At 42.1% G+C, this 17,196-nt stretch overlaps 1 protein-coding gene across 5 annotated transcripts in view; it reads right to left on the reverse strand.

Moving 5' to 3' along the window:
• LOC106567360 (MORN repeat-containing protein 1) overlaps positions 1 to 17,196 on the reverse strand; it is a 96,951-nt gene that overhangs the window by 38,073 nt on the left and 41,682 nt on the right. For all 5 annotated transcript variants that reach the window (XM_014136514.2, XM_014136512.2, XM_014136510.2 and 2 more), the window contains 2 exons: positions 2,666 to 2,808; positions 2,321 to 2,397 (listed from right to left, as the gene is read on the reverse strand). In XM_014136514.2, the coding sequence (XP_013991989.1) occupies positions 2,321 to 2,397; positions 2,666 to 2,808 (220 nt within the window). The remainder of the gene's footprint in view (positions 1 to 2,320; positions 2,398 to 2,665; positions 2,809 to 17,196) is intronic.

The raw sequence follows: 17,196 nt of genomic DNA on the forward strand, positions 1-17,196 counted from the left end.
GGAGGTCATACAGGCACGTGGAGGCCACACACACTACTGAGCCTCATTTTGACTTGTTTTAAGGACATTACATCAAAGTTGGATCAGCCTGTAGTGTGGTTTTCCACTTTAAGTTTGAGCGTGACTCCAAATCCAGACCTCCATGGGTTGATAAATTGGATTTCCATTGATTATTTTTGTGTGATTTTGTTGTCAGCACATTCAACTATGTAAAGAAAAAAGTATTTAATAAGATTATTTCATTCATTCAGATCTAGGATGTGTTATTTTAGTGTTCCCTTTATTTTTTTTAGCAGTATATGGAGCAAATAAAAATATGGGGTGCAAATGTATGTTTTTGCACCTTTATTTTTTTTACCAGAAAATGTACATCATTTGTACATTTTCACTTATGTTTGAGCTATTCTGTATTAAAAACTTCTTTTTTTTTAATACAGAATAGCTCAAACATAAGTAAAAATTTACAAATTATGAACATTTTCTGGTAAAAAAAATAGAGGTGCAAAAACATACATTTGCACCCCATATTTTTATTTGCTCCATAGCTCATGCGACAAAGTGGACGCAAGACTGTTTGGCTAAACTCAGTCGCGAAGAAGAATAACTTTGCAGCTGTTTCTGATTAATAAACAATACCATGCTGGTGGGTGGTAACATTCAAATAAACCCCCAGCCTTGAAAAGAAACTGAAAAGTATTAGCCTTTTGGATTTCCCACTTCACGCCCAAATATATCATAATTTGAATAAAACGATGACTTATTGACTTCAATCATTGTGCAACATCATGGGCAAGCTCTAGGCATTGTGTTTCAGCTGAAAACAATAGATTTTCTGCTCTTCCAAAAAATCTATATAAAAAAACATGTTTTTATTGTCAGTCAAAGAGGAGCTGGTGCCCCAATGGCTTGCACAGCTCTCAAAGTATGTGCAGATGGTGGAACACAGGAAGGAGGGACAACAAAGAGAAGTGGGCGGGATGAAGGGATGGGGAGTTGGAGAAATGAAAATGTATTGTGTATTAGTGTCAAATCTGCGGGAGAAAGCACACAAAGGCCTCCTCAACCTCCATTGGCAGGCTAATTGAGTTAATGACGCACGTTCCCTATTCCAGTACCCCCAGCCATCTGTCCCTACAGTACATGATTCCATTAAGTAGATGCAGGTGAGTGTGCTGCAATTACCTTAAATCCACCATTTTGAAATGCTAGCGCTACAGAGTGGGTGAAAAAACAAACTGGTCATGGTGTACAACTAATTGTTCCATTACACAAAATGTTGAGTGCACAAAGGATAAATCAGACGGCTCTTTGCCGCCAAATAACATGCTACATAAATACTGTTTGTCTGTTTTGGGTGCTGATGTGACTAAAGCATCAAACAATCTCAAAACACCTGCATGCGTAGAGATGTGGGTCATTCCATGAAATTAGTCCCTTTGATATTTTAAGTAGAGAATTCAATAAATCGTATTTTTAATATGAATATGCATTTTGACATGCCCATCCATCAAACCACTTAATTCACAAATTTCTCCAAGTTTCACCATCATTGTAAAGTCCTAGTTTTTCTGTTGCTTTGACAGTCATTTCTGAAGATTATTATTTATTTAATATTGATTAGTGATTCATTTACATCTGTCCCTCATTTTATGGTCAACCCTGTTACGTGAACTGAACTCTCGTTTTAATATGGTGAAACTATTCCTTCTAAAATATTTTTTTTTCAAAAGAAACATTTAACATATAGTCAAACCATAAAGTAAAAGCAGGTGAACTGTTTCTATTCTTTTTAGCAATTTTCTGGTGTTTTGTGGTGGAAAACTAAGTGGGTCGAGCATAACACATCAACCCTGTTACCCATAGATAGAAAGGCTACAAATAGTTTACTAATTACATTTTTTGAGGTGAAGCTTGCATTCCCCCTGTCACAAGGCATATTTAAGAAGAAATCATCAACCCTGTCACGGTCAACCCTGTTACTTTATTTGCCATTTAATATGCAATTACTGTAGTCATTTTGTTATTTAACCTCTTGAGATTGGAAAACGTGTTTTTTAAGTTAGGAATGTGGTCTTTATGACAATGTTAAAATATCACAAAATTCTAAATCTTTGGGACCAAGTCATACTTCTCAAAAGGCCCCAAATTGGTGGCTAGCCCAGTTGCCTTCAATGAAAAGCTTCCATGTGGCGAGATATTGGGAAAACTCAGTCACAGTCAGTGCAAATTGCACAGTCAGTGTTTTCTCCAAGTGTCCACATGTGTGATATTTTATTGTCCTAATGCAAATTCATTGTGTGTGTGTATGTGTGGTACATACCTGCGCTCTGAGTTCTTGTCCTGGGAGAGGCCCGGTCTATCAGTTGGTGCTCTGTTGGACGGCTTCTTGATGTTTCTCTGTGAATAAAAATATCATAGAAATGAACCATCTAGATCATTAACACTTTACATAAGTATAGAGACAACTACACTTGGTCACATAAAGAACTGCAATAACAGTGCAAGCTGTGGTTAATGATTATCTACCCCCAAAATGAACACCTCAGATTATTCAAAAATAATTATGCAACGGATCATCTACAACTAATTCCTAATATGTGGCTGTCTGACTTTGATTGAAAGTTAGACAATACTTTGTGAGAAAGGTCATAGTAAAACCATTCACCTTCAACTCATCCATCAGCTGATAAGGGATGAAGTCATGAGGAGGAGGGGCCAACAGTAGATTTTGGAATTTAGCTTGGCCTTCTAACACCCTCTGATTGGCTGGAGGAGGGGTGGAGTCCTCCTCTTGTCCAGCAAAGAGTCCTGTGATTGGGGAAAGCAGATGGAAACCGTAAGACACAAATAGCATAAACCAATTGAATACACTGTGACATCATACATCATTTTTATAATCCTTCTGTTCCTTTTCTATTATATTATAATTCATTGTAGCTAAACAGCTAAGTGAAACCCTACAGTACAAGTCTGCCTTATACTTTGTCTCAGTCAGGCTGTTATTTATTTTCCTTTCGTTTTTTGGTACTGCGTCTCCCTGGAAACCACGGGCACAGTGACTCCGTATGGCATCATTTAAGGAAGCGTTAAGTGGATGAGAGCCCTTTTCTGGCAGTGCTCAGGCAGCGCTTTCTCTGGTCGAGAGGCTCATTTACTTAATGCACCCGACGCTGAAATAGCGATGACTTCAGCTAGCTAGCTCACTGAGAGTGGTGGAGTGGAACCATTGGTACTGTACAATAAGGCACAAAAGCACAAAGGGAGGGAAATAGCTCATTAGTGCAATTTGGCGTTGTTTTTAAGAAAAGAAAAGAACTGAAGAGGATACCATTTCGCAGAGAAAAATAGGATTTACCTTGATGGGGTTGACGCTAAAATAGGGGCTGCATCTCCAGATATAGAAGACCACAAGTATCTTCAGCGAATAACATCAAGTGAGCCAACATTAATATCGTTACATGATGCTAGCCCACATGTACGACAACTGATGATATCCTAATATGGATGCCAAACACATCCCCTGTGTTTATTACTGATTGGATTTATATAGCGTCATGACACCAGAGTTATCATCCCTACTCTTACGATAAGTGCCATGGGATTTTTAATGACCACAGAGAGTCAGGACACATGTTTAACGTCCAATCCGAAAGACAGCACCCTACGCAGCGCAATATCCACTTCACTGCCCTGGGATCTCCTTAGACCAGAGGAAAGAGTGTCCCCTACTGTCCCTCAACACCACTTCCAGCAGCATCTGGTCTCCCATCCAGGGACTGACCAGGACCAACCCTACAGAGGCAAGCCATCCGTGGGATGCAGGGTGGTATGCTGCTGGCTAGGATCGTTTGACCTCCCGGCACTGCGCAGCCAGCGGCTAATTAGCATACTCTCCTGCACCCCAGGAGAGTGAACACTGAGGGAAGAGGCAGAGCGAGAAAGGGAGCATGAGTGAGGGGAAAGAGAGAGACGAGAGGATAATGGAAGGGAGAGAGAAAGGGGTTGAGGAGGAGAGAGGGGTAGAGAGGACACTGAAGGAAGAGGCAGATAGTGTGGGGAAAGGGAGGAGAGAGGATAATGGAAGGTCGAGAGAGAAAGGGGGTAAATACAGGGTTATTGCCAAGAATCGGGGATGAAAGAGTAGGTACGGAGAGAACAATTGAGTGATGGTGAGAAAGGAGTAAGTAAACTAGAGGAAAATGAGAGATAAAGGCTAGAAAAGTAGGAGAGAAGGAGTAATTAAGAGTTTACAGAAGCAGCACAATAGAGTACATTAGTGCCTGTAAAAAAACACCCCATTTCATGGGCTAGTCATCACATAAGAGGTGGGCATTCTCCTCAGAGAAAATTGATTGGCATTATCGACCTAGGAAGCTGGATTTAATCATTTGAAATGAGGTTTAGTTAAATATTGCTCACGTCTATGTGTCAGCCACTCTGAATATAACCAGCCCAAGTAGACAGATTTAGCTGCATTTTTTTATATATACTAAATTCTCACCCAACACCAATTTGCAGCTGTCATGCTCATTGCTCTTTGATGTCTGAAATACAACAAATCCTCACCACTCTCAATTCAAGCGTTCCGTCAACAAATACTGTGGAAGATGCCTTGAAGAGTGTTTGCTTCAAAGTATGGGACGTTGCCCTTTTAGTGAGAAAGTGAACCATTTGACTTGTCACTAAAGATATTTTATGTCTTTTACACAAAAGGTTATATACTGATATACTGTAAGATAAAATCATATCCAGATTCCGACACTGCTCTTCCTTTATCCAAAGCATTGAAAAAGGCCATAATTTCACCATATGAGGGACTCTTTTTCCAACCACGGAACAATATTCATGACCAAAAAGTTGTTCATTTTGATAATAGAAAATTGCATATGCCTACGCTTACTTTTTACCGGACCAGTAAAAAAGTGACCGAAAAGTTGTTCATTCTGATAAAAGAAAATTGCACAAGCCTCCACATAGCCTACTTTTTCCAGGAACAGCAAAAAATATAATGCCTACTTGGAGAATAGCTACATGGGTGAAAATGTTTGAAGCACATACGTTTTCTGCAGAAGAAAAGCATAAGTTCTTTAATATGACTTCAATAGAGTCCAAGGGGGGTTGAAAGGGCTTCATAAAAGTACCTCCCACATCAAGTCAAGTCAGAACAAAACAGGCATATAAGGACAGGCAGGCTTACTTCAGGTGAACTGCCATGTCATCTTGATAAGTAGTTTTTGTACTGAACTGTCATTACTTGCTGTTACTGAAGTTGAATAAGTCATGAAAATTAAATGTAAAGGGGTGATTAAAAGCACAATACATTGGAGGTAAAGTATCATCTGTAATGGATGTGAGTGTGAAATAAATTTTGTTTTCAATAGACACATTCCAATTATCACATAGTAAATGATCAACTTTGAAACTCGAGGTTCACTCAGAGCACGGGGCCTCTATTGCTCCAATTATGCTGTACGGTCTTGTCATCACTTATGTCACCAAACTGCTGTCTCTAACCTCTTCCTTTTCTTCAGTCAACAGTCAGTCAGTAGCTCCAAAACCAGTACAATCCATTCTCCAACATCCGTCCTTGACAGGCTATTGCGACTCAACTCTCTTTTCAAAACATTGTTTTTAGTGGGGTTGTGTACTCTGGCTGTAACGGTTCAGTTCAAATGTAAGCAATAGGGTCGTGACCTCAAAATCAAGGTGTCACTTTTAATAACACTAAAACCCAAGATGAAAGCCAGGTGAAGGACTATCGCACCGAGCTGTTTTGCCAGAGAAGAGCCTTCAAGACAGTCAAAGTCACCTAGAACCTCAACTGATCTGCCTGTGATAATAAAACATCTATTCAGCTAGACTGACAACTCATGTTGGAAAACGATCCATTAAAAGGTATTTGTTCTCAAAACTTTCATGCAATACCTTCCCCTTTAAAGGTTAGAGAATGCCTGATTGGTCAAAATACAGAGGTATACACAGCTGGGGTTTTACTTTTAAATTCAGACAAACCCATAAACCATGAACCCTAAAAATCCAACAGTTTGGTCTGCATGCACGACTCAAAATCTGCCGGGCACCTCCCACTGCACTTGCAACAAGGACACACCAATATTTAATTCAATTAGCAGCACTATAACTGCAAGGTCTCCTCATCCACGGCCAGAGGAACAGCAGTAAAAGGGGGTGGAGTGACGTTGTGGCTGCAAAGGCAGTGTAGCACTTATTTCCCAATGCCAGAAATGCATATAATAGTAACTTAGAGCACACCAAAAAAACAACTTTCCAAATGACAAACTTTGAGGTTTACTTCAAATCAGCTCTAACTTCGGAAACAATCCCACAATGCCCTGCGGTCAGTGTCACGTGGTGAATGAAAAACGTTGTAAAAAAGTGGGATACATTTGTGAGAATGAGGTGGGTGAATTGGATGTCTCCTCGTCAATCTGCGAGGCAAATTTAATTCCTGAGAACTTCCACAGCTATCAATAATGGAAGGAAGGCTTCAGCAAGAAGTTGCTTCTCAAAGTAGATGCTGTCCCTACCATTAACGTGGCTTCTAAAACATCTCAAACAGCCAATAGCACCAGCATAGACTGAGCATTGTCACTGGCATGGAAGTAAACCAGGTAAATGTAAGAGCTAGCTTGCTACCTCTATTCTTACGTTAGCTAGCTATAGAGCTACCACATTTAGCTCACGTCTTCCATCTAAATAACACTGATAAAACTAACCAAATGTAAACGTCTGCCAGCTGTTGGTAGCCAACTTCTGATGCTGTCATAGATAGTACAAGCCTATAGAAAGAGTCGTTTTCAAGGTGTTTGTGGGGGCTGTGCATTGCGGTAATTCGGCTAGATTTTGTTTGTGTACTGCCATATGACGATAACATAGCTATGTTTGTCACTGGTATGGGCTAGTAAATATCCTAAACCTATCCAGTTAGACAGTGATAGACAAGCTAAAATCGTGGAAAGGAGGAGGATAGAATTCACTTTCTGTTTCATCTGCTGCTGGCTTGCTAATGTTCACTCATAACTTTTTACACATGTAATTGATGAAATTAGATTTTTATTCTATAAATATAGTAATTGTGTCAATATGTTGTGAATATTGTAGAAAAATCCTCACAGCCACTAGGTGAGCACCAGCTTGCCATGTACAGTAGGCTACAGGCAATATGTTCCTCCACCGTGTGAGTCATAGAAATTACCATCTTGCATTCGGGACTTTCCGGCAGTCTTCGTGGATTTTATATGCAGAGAGCATAAATTGTACAATTGTAAACTTACAGAGTAATTGTTCAAGTTAGAACCCATTCAAATTAGTTAATATACAGCACCAACTACATATCTGATAAGGTCCGTTATCTACTACCTGGACTTGAAGTGGCAGAAGAGGGGGGGGAAACACGGCCCATTCATTTTCAAATCAAGCATTCCCTGCCGTGCACCAGTTTTGTCCTTAGTCGTAAATGGATTGACATGGAGCATATGGTCCCTGTCCTTGTTTAACCAACTCCCCTCAGGTTTAATGCCTGTGTCTGGGTGTCTGTGCTGCGCTACAGCCAATTAACATGCTGGAGTGGCAAGCTGCACCTCACAGCACAGAATATGCCTGAGCCTGCCTCTCTCATTAACTTAAGTATATAAGAGTGTTGGTGCAGGACAGCTCAGCATGTGTGCATGTTTTCGCTTACACAGTGCAACCAGTTTTGTTAATAATTGAGGGGAATATGGATTGCTTACATGTGGATTAAGAAATGCATTTTTGATGCGTTTTGACAGGGACATGCATAAAACAGGCATTTGGATTTTACATTTTAGGCATTTGGATTTTAAATTTTAGCAGACACTGACTTACAGTAGTCAATGCATATATGGTCATAATTTCTATTACTGGTCCCTCGTGTGAATTGAACCCACAACCCTGGCGTTGCAAGCGCCATGCTCTAACAACTGAGCCACGCGGAACAATTTTAGTTTTCAATTTTAGTTTGAGGATTTACTTTGTAACCATAATGAATGATGAGTGGAGCACAAATGGTGATGATCATCCCTTTCAATGGATCAGAGTACGTGACCGGAGCATGCCCAATTTGACTGGAGTGAGGCCTTCTCGCCCGCTTCAATCTCGCTCCAGTACCGCACACTTCGCGAGCTCAAGGCATGACCAGCCCAGCATGCATTTGTAGGCTACTTGTGTGCTGCTATAGACCCTTGCTTGAGCTACTGTCATGGAGTTTTCAGAAAGAAACTGATAAAACAGGTGCATAATCAAGGTGACAAAGATGAGGACCAAAAGCAAGAGCGGGAGTGCGGTGATGTAGTGTCCACAACTAAAGAATCACTCTAGAATCTGGAAAGTTATTTGCCTAAAAACCTTTAGGCCAACCACTCTGCCCAGCCTGGCAAGAATCGCTTGAAGGGTGTTTAGCATCCTCAGTGTCTCAGCAAGGTGGAGATGGTATTCTCCGTTGCTGGCCTGATCTCCAGGCACCATCGCATGAGCCTGAAGTCACAGACTCTGGCCAAACTCGTGTTTCCAAAAGTGAACTTGTCATGCTGGAATACCCATCCACGACCCATTTTCAATGCCCTGGCTGAAGAAAGGAGGTTCTCACCCAAGATTTGATGGTACATGGCCCCATCCATCGTCCCTTTGATGCGGTGAAGTTGTCCTGTCCCCTTAGTAGAAAAACACCCCCAAAGCATAATGTTTCCACCTCCATGTTTGACGGTGGGGATGGTGCTCTTGGGGTCATAGGCAGCATTCCTCCTTCAAACACAGCGAGTTGAGTTGATGCCAAAGAGCTCCATTTTGGTCTCATCTGACACCCAGTTGTCCTCTGAATCATTCAGATGTTCATTGGCAAACTTCAGACGGGCATGTATATGTGCTTTCTTGAGCAGGGGGACCTTGCGGGCGCTGCAGGATTTCAGTCCTTCATGGCGTAGTGTGTTACCAATTGTTTTCTTGGTGACTATGGTCCCAGCTGCCTTGAGATCATTGACAAGATCCTCCCGTGTAGTTCTGGGCTGATTCCTCACCATTCTCATGGTCATTGCAACTCCACAAGGTGAGATCTTGCATGGAGCCCCAGGCCGAGGGAGATTGACAGTTCTTTTGTGTTTCTTCCATTTGCGAATAATCGCACCACCTTCTCACCAAGCTGCTTGGCGATGGTCTTGTAGCCCATTCCAGCCTTGTGTAGGTCTACAATCTTGTCCCTGACATCCTTGGAGAGCTCTTTGGTCTTGGCCATGGTGGAGAGTTTGGAATCTGATTGATTGATTGCTTCTGTGGACAGGTGTCTTTTATACAGGTAACAAACTGAGATTAGGAGCACACCCTTTAAGAGTGTGCTCCTAATCTCAGCTCGTTACCTGTATAAAAACACCTGGGAGCCAGAAATCTTTCTGATTGAGAGGGGGTCAAATACTTATTTCCCTCATTAAAATGCAAATCAATTCATGACATGCGTTTTTCTGGATTTTTTTATTTTTATTCTTTCTCTCACTGTTCAAATAAACCTACCATTAAAATTATAGACTGATCATTTCTGTGTCAGTGGGCAAACGTACAAAATCAGCAGGGGATCAAATACTTGTATCCCTCACTGTAGATTGATGAGGAAAATGTTTTATTTAATCCCTTTTAGAATAAGGCTGTATCTAAAAAGCATATTTGATAAATAATTGATCAAACTAGGAATTTGACAGTTTGTCCTTACCCAGGTCTCCTTTAAGACTCCATAATATAGGTGCTAAACTTAACACAAATATAAATGCAACATGTAAAGTTATCACGCCCTGATCAGTTTCACCTGTCTTTGTGCTTGTCTTCACCCCCCCTCCAGGTGTTGCCCATCTTCCCCATTATCCAGTGTACTTATACCTGTGTTTTCTGATTGTCTGTTGCCAGTTAGTCTTGTTTGTCAAGCTTACCAGCGTTTGTCCTATCAGCACCTGTCTTTTTCCCAGCCTCTCTTTTTCCTCGCCCTCCTGGTTTTTGACCCTTGCCTGTCCCGACTCTGAACCCGCCCGCCTGACCAATCTGCCTGCCCCTGACCCTGGCTGCCGTCCTGTGCCTTTGCCTGACCGCCGTCCTGTATCTTTGCCTCTGTTGCTATAATAAACATTGTTACTTCGACACGGTCTGCATCTGGGTCTTACCTTGATACCTGATAAAAGTGTTGGTCACATGTTGCATGAGCTGAAATATAACATCCCAGAAATGTTCCATACGCACAAAAAGCTTATTTCTCTCAAATGTTGTGCTCAAATTTGTTTACTTCCCTGTTAGTGAGCATTTCTCCTTTGCCAAGATAATCCATCCACCTGACAGGTGTGGCATATCAAGAAGCTGATTAAACAGCATGATCATTACACAGGTGCAACTTGTGCTGGGGAAAATAAAAGGCCACTCTAAAATGTGGAGTTCTGTCACAACGCCACAGATGTGAGAGACGGCGCCGGGGAAGATGGCTGATGTTTTACGTGCTCCTAACCGATTGCGTTTTTATTTTCATTTTTTGCAAGTAATTTTTTTACTTATTTTGTACATAATGTTGCTGCTATGCATATATGTAAGGAACTCAATGAGCTGTATTCCGCCATAAGCAAACAGGAAAACACTCATCCAAAACACGCTCCTAGTGGCCAGAGACTTTAATGCAGGGAAACTTAAATCTGTTTCACTAAATTTCTATCAGCATGTTAGACCACCTTTACTCCACACACAGAGAAGCATACAAAGCTCTCCCTCACCTTCATTTAGGCAAATCTGACCATAATTCTATCATCCTGATTCCTGCTCACAAGCAAAAATTAAAGCAGGAAGCAGCAGTGACTCAGTCAATAAGAAAGTGGTCAGATGAAGCAGATGCTATACTATAGGACTGTTTTGCTAGCATGCGCTGGAATATGTTCTGGGATTCTTCCGATGGCATTGCGGAGTACACCACATCCGTCATTGGCTTCATCAATAAGTGCATCGATGACGTCGTCCCCACAGTGACCGTACGTACATACCCCAACCGGAAGCCATGGATTACAGGCAGCAGCCGCACTGAGCTAAAGGGTAGAGCTGCCGCTTCCAAGGAGCAGGACTCTAACCTGGAAGCTTATAAGAAATCCTGCTATGCCCTCCGACAACCATCAAAACAGGCAGTGTCAATACAGGACTAAGATCGAATCGTACTACAATGGCTCCGACACTCATCAGATGTGGCAGGGCTTGCAAACCATTACAGACTACAAAGGGAAGCACAGCCGTGAGTTGCCCAGTGACACGAGCATACCAGACAAGCTAAACTACTTCTATGCTCGCTTTGAGGCAAATAACACTGAAACATGCATGAGCGCATCAGCTGTTCTGGATGACTGTGTGATCGCGCTCTCCGCAGCCGATGTAAAGACCTTTAAACATGTCAACATTCACAAGGACGCAAGGCCAGAAGGATTACCATGAAGTTTGCTGATGACACAACAGTGGTAGGCCTGATCACCGACAACTATGAGACAGCCTATAGGGAAGAGTTCAGAGACCTGGCCGTGTGGTGCTAGGACAACAACTTCTCCTTCAACATGATCAAGACCAAGGAGATGATTGTGAACTACCGGAAAAGGATAACCGAACACGGCCCCATTCTTGTTGACGGGGCGGTAGTGGTGCAGGAGGAGAGCTTCAAGTTCCTTGGTGTCCACATCAAAAACAAACTAAGACAGTCGTGAAGAGGGCACGACAAAGCCTATTTCCCCTCAGGAGACTGAAAAGATTTGGCATGGGTCCTCAGATCCTCAAAAGGTTTTACAGGTGCGCCATTGAGAGCATTCTGACTGGTTGCATCACTGCCTGGTATGGCAACTACTCTGCCTCTGACTGCAAGGCACTACAGAGGGTAGCGCGTACGGCCCAGTACATCACTGGGGCCAAGCTTCCTGACATCCAGGACCTCTATACCAGCTGGTGTCAGAGGAAGGCCCTAAAAATTGTCAAAGACTCCAGCCACCCTAGTCATAGACTGTTCTCTCTGCTACCACACGGCAAGTGGTACCAGAACACCAAGTCTAGGTCCAAGAGGCTTCTTAACAGCTTCTACCCCCAAGCCATAAGACTTCCCCCCCTTTACGCAGCTGCTACTCTGTTATTATCTATGCATAGTCACTTTAACTCTACCTACATGTACATATTACCTCAATTACCTCGACTAACCGGTGCCCCCGCACATTGACTCTGTACCGGTACACCCTGTATATAGTCTCGCTATTGTTATTTTACTGCTGCTCTTTAACTACATGTTACTTTTATTTCTTATTTGTGTTTTTTAAACTGCATTGTTGCTTAGGGGCTTGTAAGAAAGCATTTCACTGACTAATAAAATTTGATGTCTCAAGTTATGAGGGAGCGTGCATTTGGCATCCTGACTGCAGGAATGCCCTCCAGAGCTGTTTCCAGATAATTACATTTTTATTTCTCTACCATAAGCCACCTCCAACGTTGTTTTAGAGAATTTGGCAGTACGTCCAAACGGCCTCACAACCGCAGAACACATGTAACCACGCCAGCCCAGGACCTCCATATCCGGCTTCTTCACCTGTGGGATCGTCTGAGATCAGCCACAAAACTGTGGGTTTGCACAACTGAAGAAGTTCTGCACAAACTGTCAAAAACAGTCTCAGGGAAGCTCATTTGAGTGCTTGTTGTCCTCACCTGGGTCTTGACCTGACTGGCGTCGTAACCGACTTCAGTGGGTAAATGCTCACCTTCGATGGCCCCTGAAACGCTGGTGAAGTGTGCTCTTCACGGATGAATCCAGGTTTCAACAGTACTGGGCAGATGGCGTCGGGTGGGCAAGCGGTTTGCTGAAGTCAACGTTGTGAACAGAGTGCCCCATGGTAGCGGTGAGGTTATGGTATGGGCAGTCATAAGCTACGGACAACAAACACAATTGCATTTTATCGATAGCGGTTTGAATGCCCAGAGATACCATGATGAGATCCTGAGGCCCATTGTCGTGCCATTCATCCGCCGCCATCATCTCATGCTTCAGCATGATAATGCACGGGCCCATATCGCAAGGATCTGTACACAATTCCTGGAAGCTGAAAATGTCCCAGTTCTTCCATGGCCTGCATACTCAGACATGTCACCCCAATGAGCATGTTTTGGATGCTCTGGATTGACGTGTACTACAGCGTGTTCCAATTCCCGCCAATATCCAGCAACTTCACACAGCCATTGCAGAGGAGTGGGACAACATTCCACAGGCCACAATCATCAACCTGATCAAGTCTATCCGAAGTAGCAGGTGCGCGGGGCTGCCATAATCGTCTTCGGCGCCCAGGGAATAGTGGGTTTAGTGGGTTAACTGGCTTCCTCGGGCAGAACGACAGATTTTTACCTTGTCAGCTTGAGGATTCTATCCAGCAACCTTTCGGTTACTGGCCCAACGCTATAACCACTAGGCTACCTGCCACCCAGTCATGTGAAATCCATCGACTACAGCCTAATTAATTTATTTCAAATTGACTGATTTTCTGTGAACTGTAACTCAGTAAAATCTTTGAAATTGTTGCATGTTGCGTTTATATTTTTGTTCAGAGTACAAAGCAAACATTGGTGTCAAAGTTTTACCGCTTGCTCTGTAATACAGTATGTGTAGTATTTTAATTTCAATAAAATGTTTTTTTACATTGATCAAAATATAAAAATGAATATTGAAAACATCATTTTGGATGTTGCTAATTGTTCTATATTGTTGAACATATTCTATGGGTATATCAAAGTTTCAGAGTGGGATCTCTGCTAGGTTTAAAGTTATGGCCCATTTTTATACAGAGAAATTGGAATAGAAGGCAATGTAACCAATCACAGCCCTTCTTTTACTTGTATCATTGCACATCCTGCAAATTACCAGCATAGGGTGACCATTTTGAATCCATTTTCACATTCACTCTGTTGTAATGCTTACAAATTGGATCATAACCCTTAAAGGAGCAGAGATCCCACTCTGGAACTTTGATAGGCCTTTACCATATATTAGCCAAATCCCAAATGTATTTTTCAATATTCATGTTTATATTTGACAATATTCATAAATTAATGTAAAACAAAATGTTACTGAAATCAAAATACTACTCATATTACAGAGCAAGTGGTAAAGCTTCATTTGACACCAACTGTTGCTTTCTAGCACCTACAGATTAAATATTATGGCGTCTTAAAGGAGGCTAAGGTAAGGCCAAAATGTCAGAAATATGCCAACTTTGATACATTATTTCTCAATTATGCTTTTAGATATAAATGTCATGAAAATCCCCCAAATCCTTGTCTTTTTTTGTCCTGGTTTCATATGGAATCACTCTAAACCACAATAAGGACCATTCGTCTTAAGCCACAGCCAGGAAAAAGCCATTACGGTAGAGTAGAGTGTTGCTTCTTTAACATCACTAACCAGGTTCAACATCTATCGATGAAGGTATAAAAAGATTGAAGAATTTGGGGGGGACATTTAAATGCATGTCTGTTTTCTGTTCCAGTCGACGGGGCACCCTTTAAGATATACATCACATTCAAGGTATGGTCCCTAAGCAAACGCCATGATTAAATCATCAGAGAGAGGGTGAAAGAGAGAGGAATGGATGGATGGATGAAGGAGGTAGAGGCGCACCTCTACGAGCACCCCACCTCTGGAGGCCAACTGAAATTACCTTGATTTATCAGGTCTGAATCACGTCTGCACCCCACTCTCATAAATTCAAGGCCAAAGCTTCCAGATAGTTTTGATGATCAATAAAACGTAATTGGATTTTTCGCACATATTTGACCAGAAGTATTATAAAACCAGATGGAAAACTGTAAATTCTGTGTTTTAATGCCCGTCAATGGCACCTTCGGTAAATAAATCTCTCTGAAATGGCTATGGGCCTTTTATGTGTGATGTACTGTACCGATAAAAAAGTTATAATCGTTTCAAATTGACACCTCTAATGTCTCTGGGTCTTTTCTATGGTGAGAGAAACATTCTCTCCTTGATACAGAAATAAATAAGCAGATGAAATACAGAACACCCCTTACAAAAGGATCTCCATTTATGACATTAACCATTTACACTCCACATTAAATCCCATTCAGATTTCAATAAAAGTGTTATGCGGTGTTGTACGCCATTAATCAAAAATGTATCCCAATCTTTAACAAGAGAAAACATTCTCCACTTCTTTTTTACGACGCTCAGGAGTGAGAGAACACTCCATTAAATCAATTATGTCTGCTGCCAGAGTCTAGGCGAGGGATAATTACTTAGGGAGGGCGATCAGAGACTAACCTAATGATGATGCCCTTTCGTATGCTCCTAGACTTGATGAAGCTGCAGCTCCTATGGGAGTGGCTTGATGGTGAAAACACAGCAACCATATACACCAGTAGAGAGGAAGAGGGGGGGGAGAGAGAGGGGGGAGGGGAGAGAGATAAAGAGGTATGAGAGAGAGAGATAAAGAGATAAAGAGAAAGAGAGAGAGAGAGAGAGAGAAGGTGCCAGCGGGGGGAGGATTAGCCTTAGGGGTCAGTTGCTTTCTCACCTAGCTTAACTGCTGCGAAATGAGCCGAGGTCGTCAGGAAATTAACGAGGCGAGTCGGAAAGCAGCCTCGCCGGCACTCTGACCTTCTCCTCCCTTTTGACACACTCACGCACACACCCGCGCATACACACAAACACACGTCCTCGCAATTCATCTCGGTCTCTTTTCCTCACAATCCCATCTCTATGTCCTGATACTTTATCAAAGTTAATACAATTTAAGCTCTGTTTTAGTAGTCACAAATGTACTCAGTTGTGCTGCTTCTGTAAACTCTTAATTATTCTCTCGCTCCTACTTCTCTGCCCTTCATCTCTCCTTTTCATCTCATTTACTCACTCCTTTCTCTCCTTCTCAGTTACTCCATTACTTTCTCCCTCCCTCTTTCTCTCTCGCAGCATGGAGAGCAGTGAATTATCATCCCCTGTGCATTTCCACTTAACTGAGAGGGCTTCCTTTGAACTTTGCGGGCGAAGCCCTGCGCAGTCCACTGTTGTTCAGTGCAAATGAATGGGAGATGTGCTTGGGGAGCAAGAGAGAGCGAGAGAGATAAAGTAAAAGAGCTGCTCGTGCTGTCCGAAGAGAGCCTCGATGGATTTTCACTATCAGTGGCACTTTGAACAGAGATAAGAGCAAGTTCTCGACTCGAAGTAGAGCTCAGGCTCGATCAAATAGCATTGATCCTCAGAGTTTATTGTACAACAGAGAACACAAACAACTGTAAATCGGTCAAAAAACAAGACCCGCAAAAGAGTCCCTTAAGAGGAAAATAAAATACACTAATAGTGTACTTTCACTTAATTCCAAGAGAACATCTTAATGCTGTCAATAACAACTTAACAAGAGGACTAAGTGACCATAGGGAGGAACATTGTTCAGACTAAAAATTTGATTTCAAGGTCATTGGTGGTGAAGTTGAGAAAGGACCCGGTGGCAACGACGGCTATGGCCGCCAATGCCCCCTTGTGTTGTTGTAATGTCCCCAAAAACAATCCATGCCTTGCGGAAAAAGTGGCCATTGTGCCCTTGGGCTGAATATAATAATTATAATTCCCTTCTCCCGGCTGCCAATCGCAGTGCCCCAAAGCACCCATCACTCAGGTGGCTCACTCAGATATCTCAATTCTTATTAGCCAATGCCGTCACATGATCGGTTCCTTTCCAAAGACCTAGCAGCTCCGAAGTAGGCTACAAGTGAAGACGGAAACATTGGGGATGCAATGGCACACGTGCCTATCGAATTCCAAGGTGCATATTGAAGATGTTAGAAGAACTGTCCACATTTACTTTTCGTCAGCCAACAAAATGAGCAACAAACATCAAAAGCACAAACCTACTGTATGTCAAGCTACTATCCTCCATAGTACAACATTTACCTATTCTATTGGTCAGCTTGTCATTCTGTGAGAGAAATAAATAACAGACTCAACTGGGACAGTTGTGGGATGATAAATCCCAAATTAATACAACTGTACATAAAATACAACTTTTAAAAGCTAATGAGGCTGCTGCTACAGATCAGAACGTTTAACTTAAAATTTTGATAAACTATTAGGCTTTCTTCACATTATGAACGCAGCAATGCGCGCACGGTAGTTGTATATAAGCGCAAATG

Source organism: Salmo salar, chromosome ssa13, assembly GCF_905237065.1.
Source record: "Salmo salar chromosome ssa13, Ssal_v3.1, whole genome shotgun sequence".
Taxonomy (NCBI): Eukaryota; Metazoa; Chordata; class Actinopteri; order Salmoniformes; family Salmonidae; genus Salmo; species Salmo salar.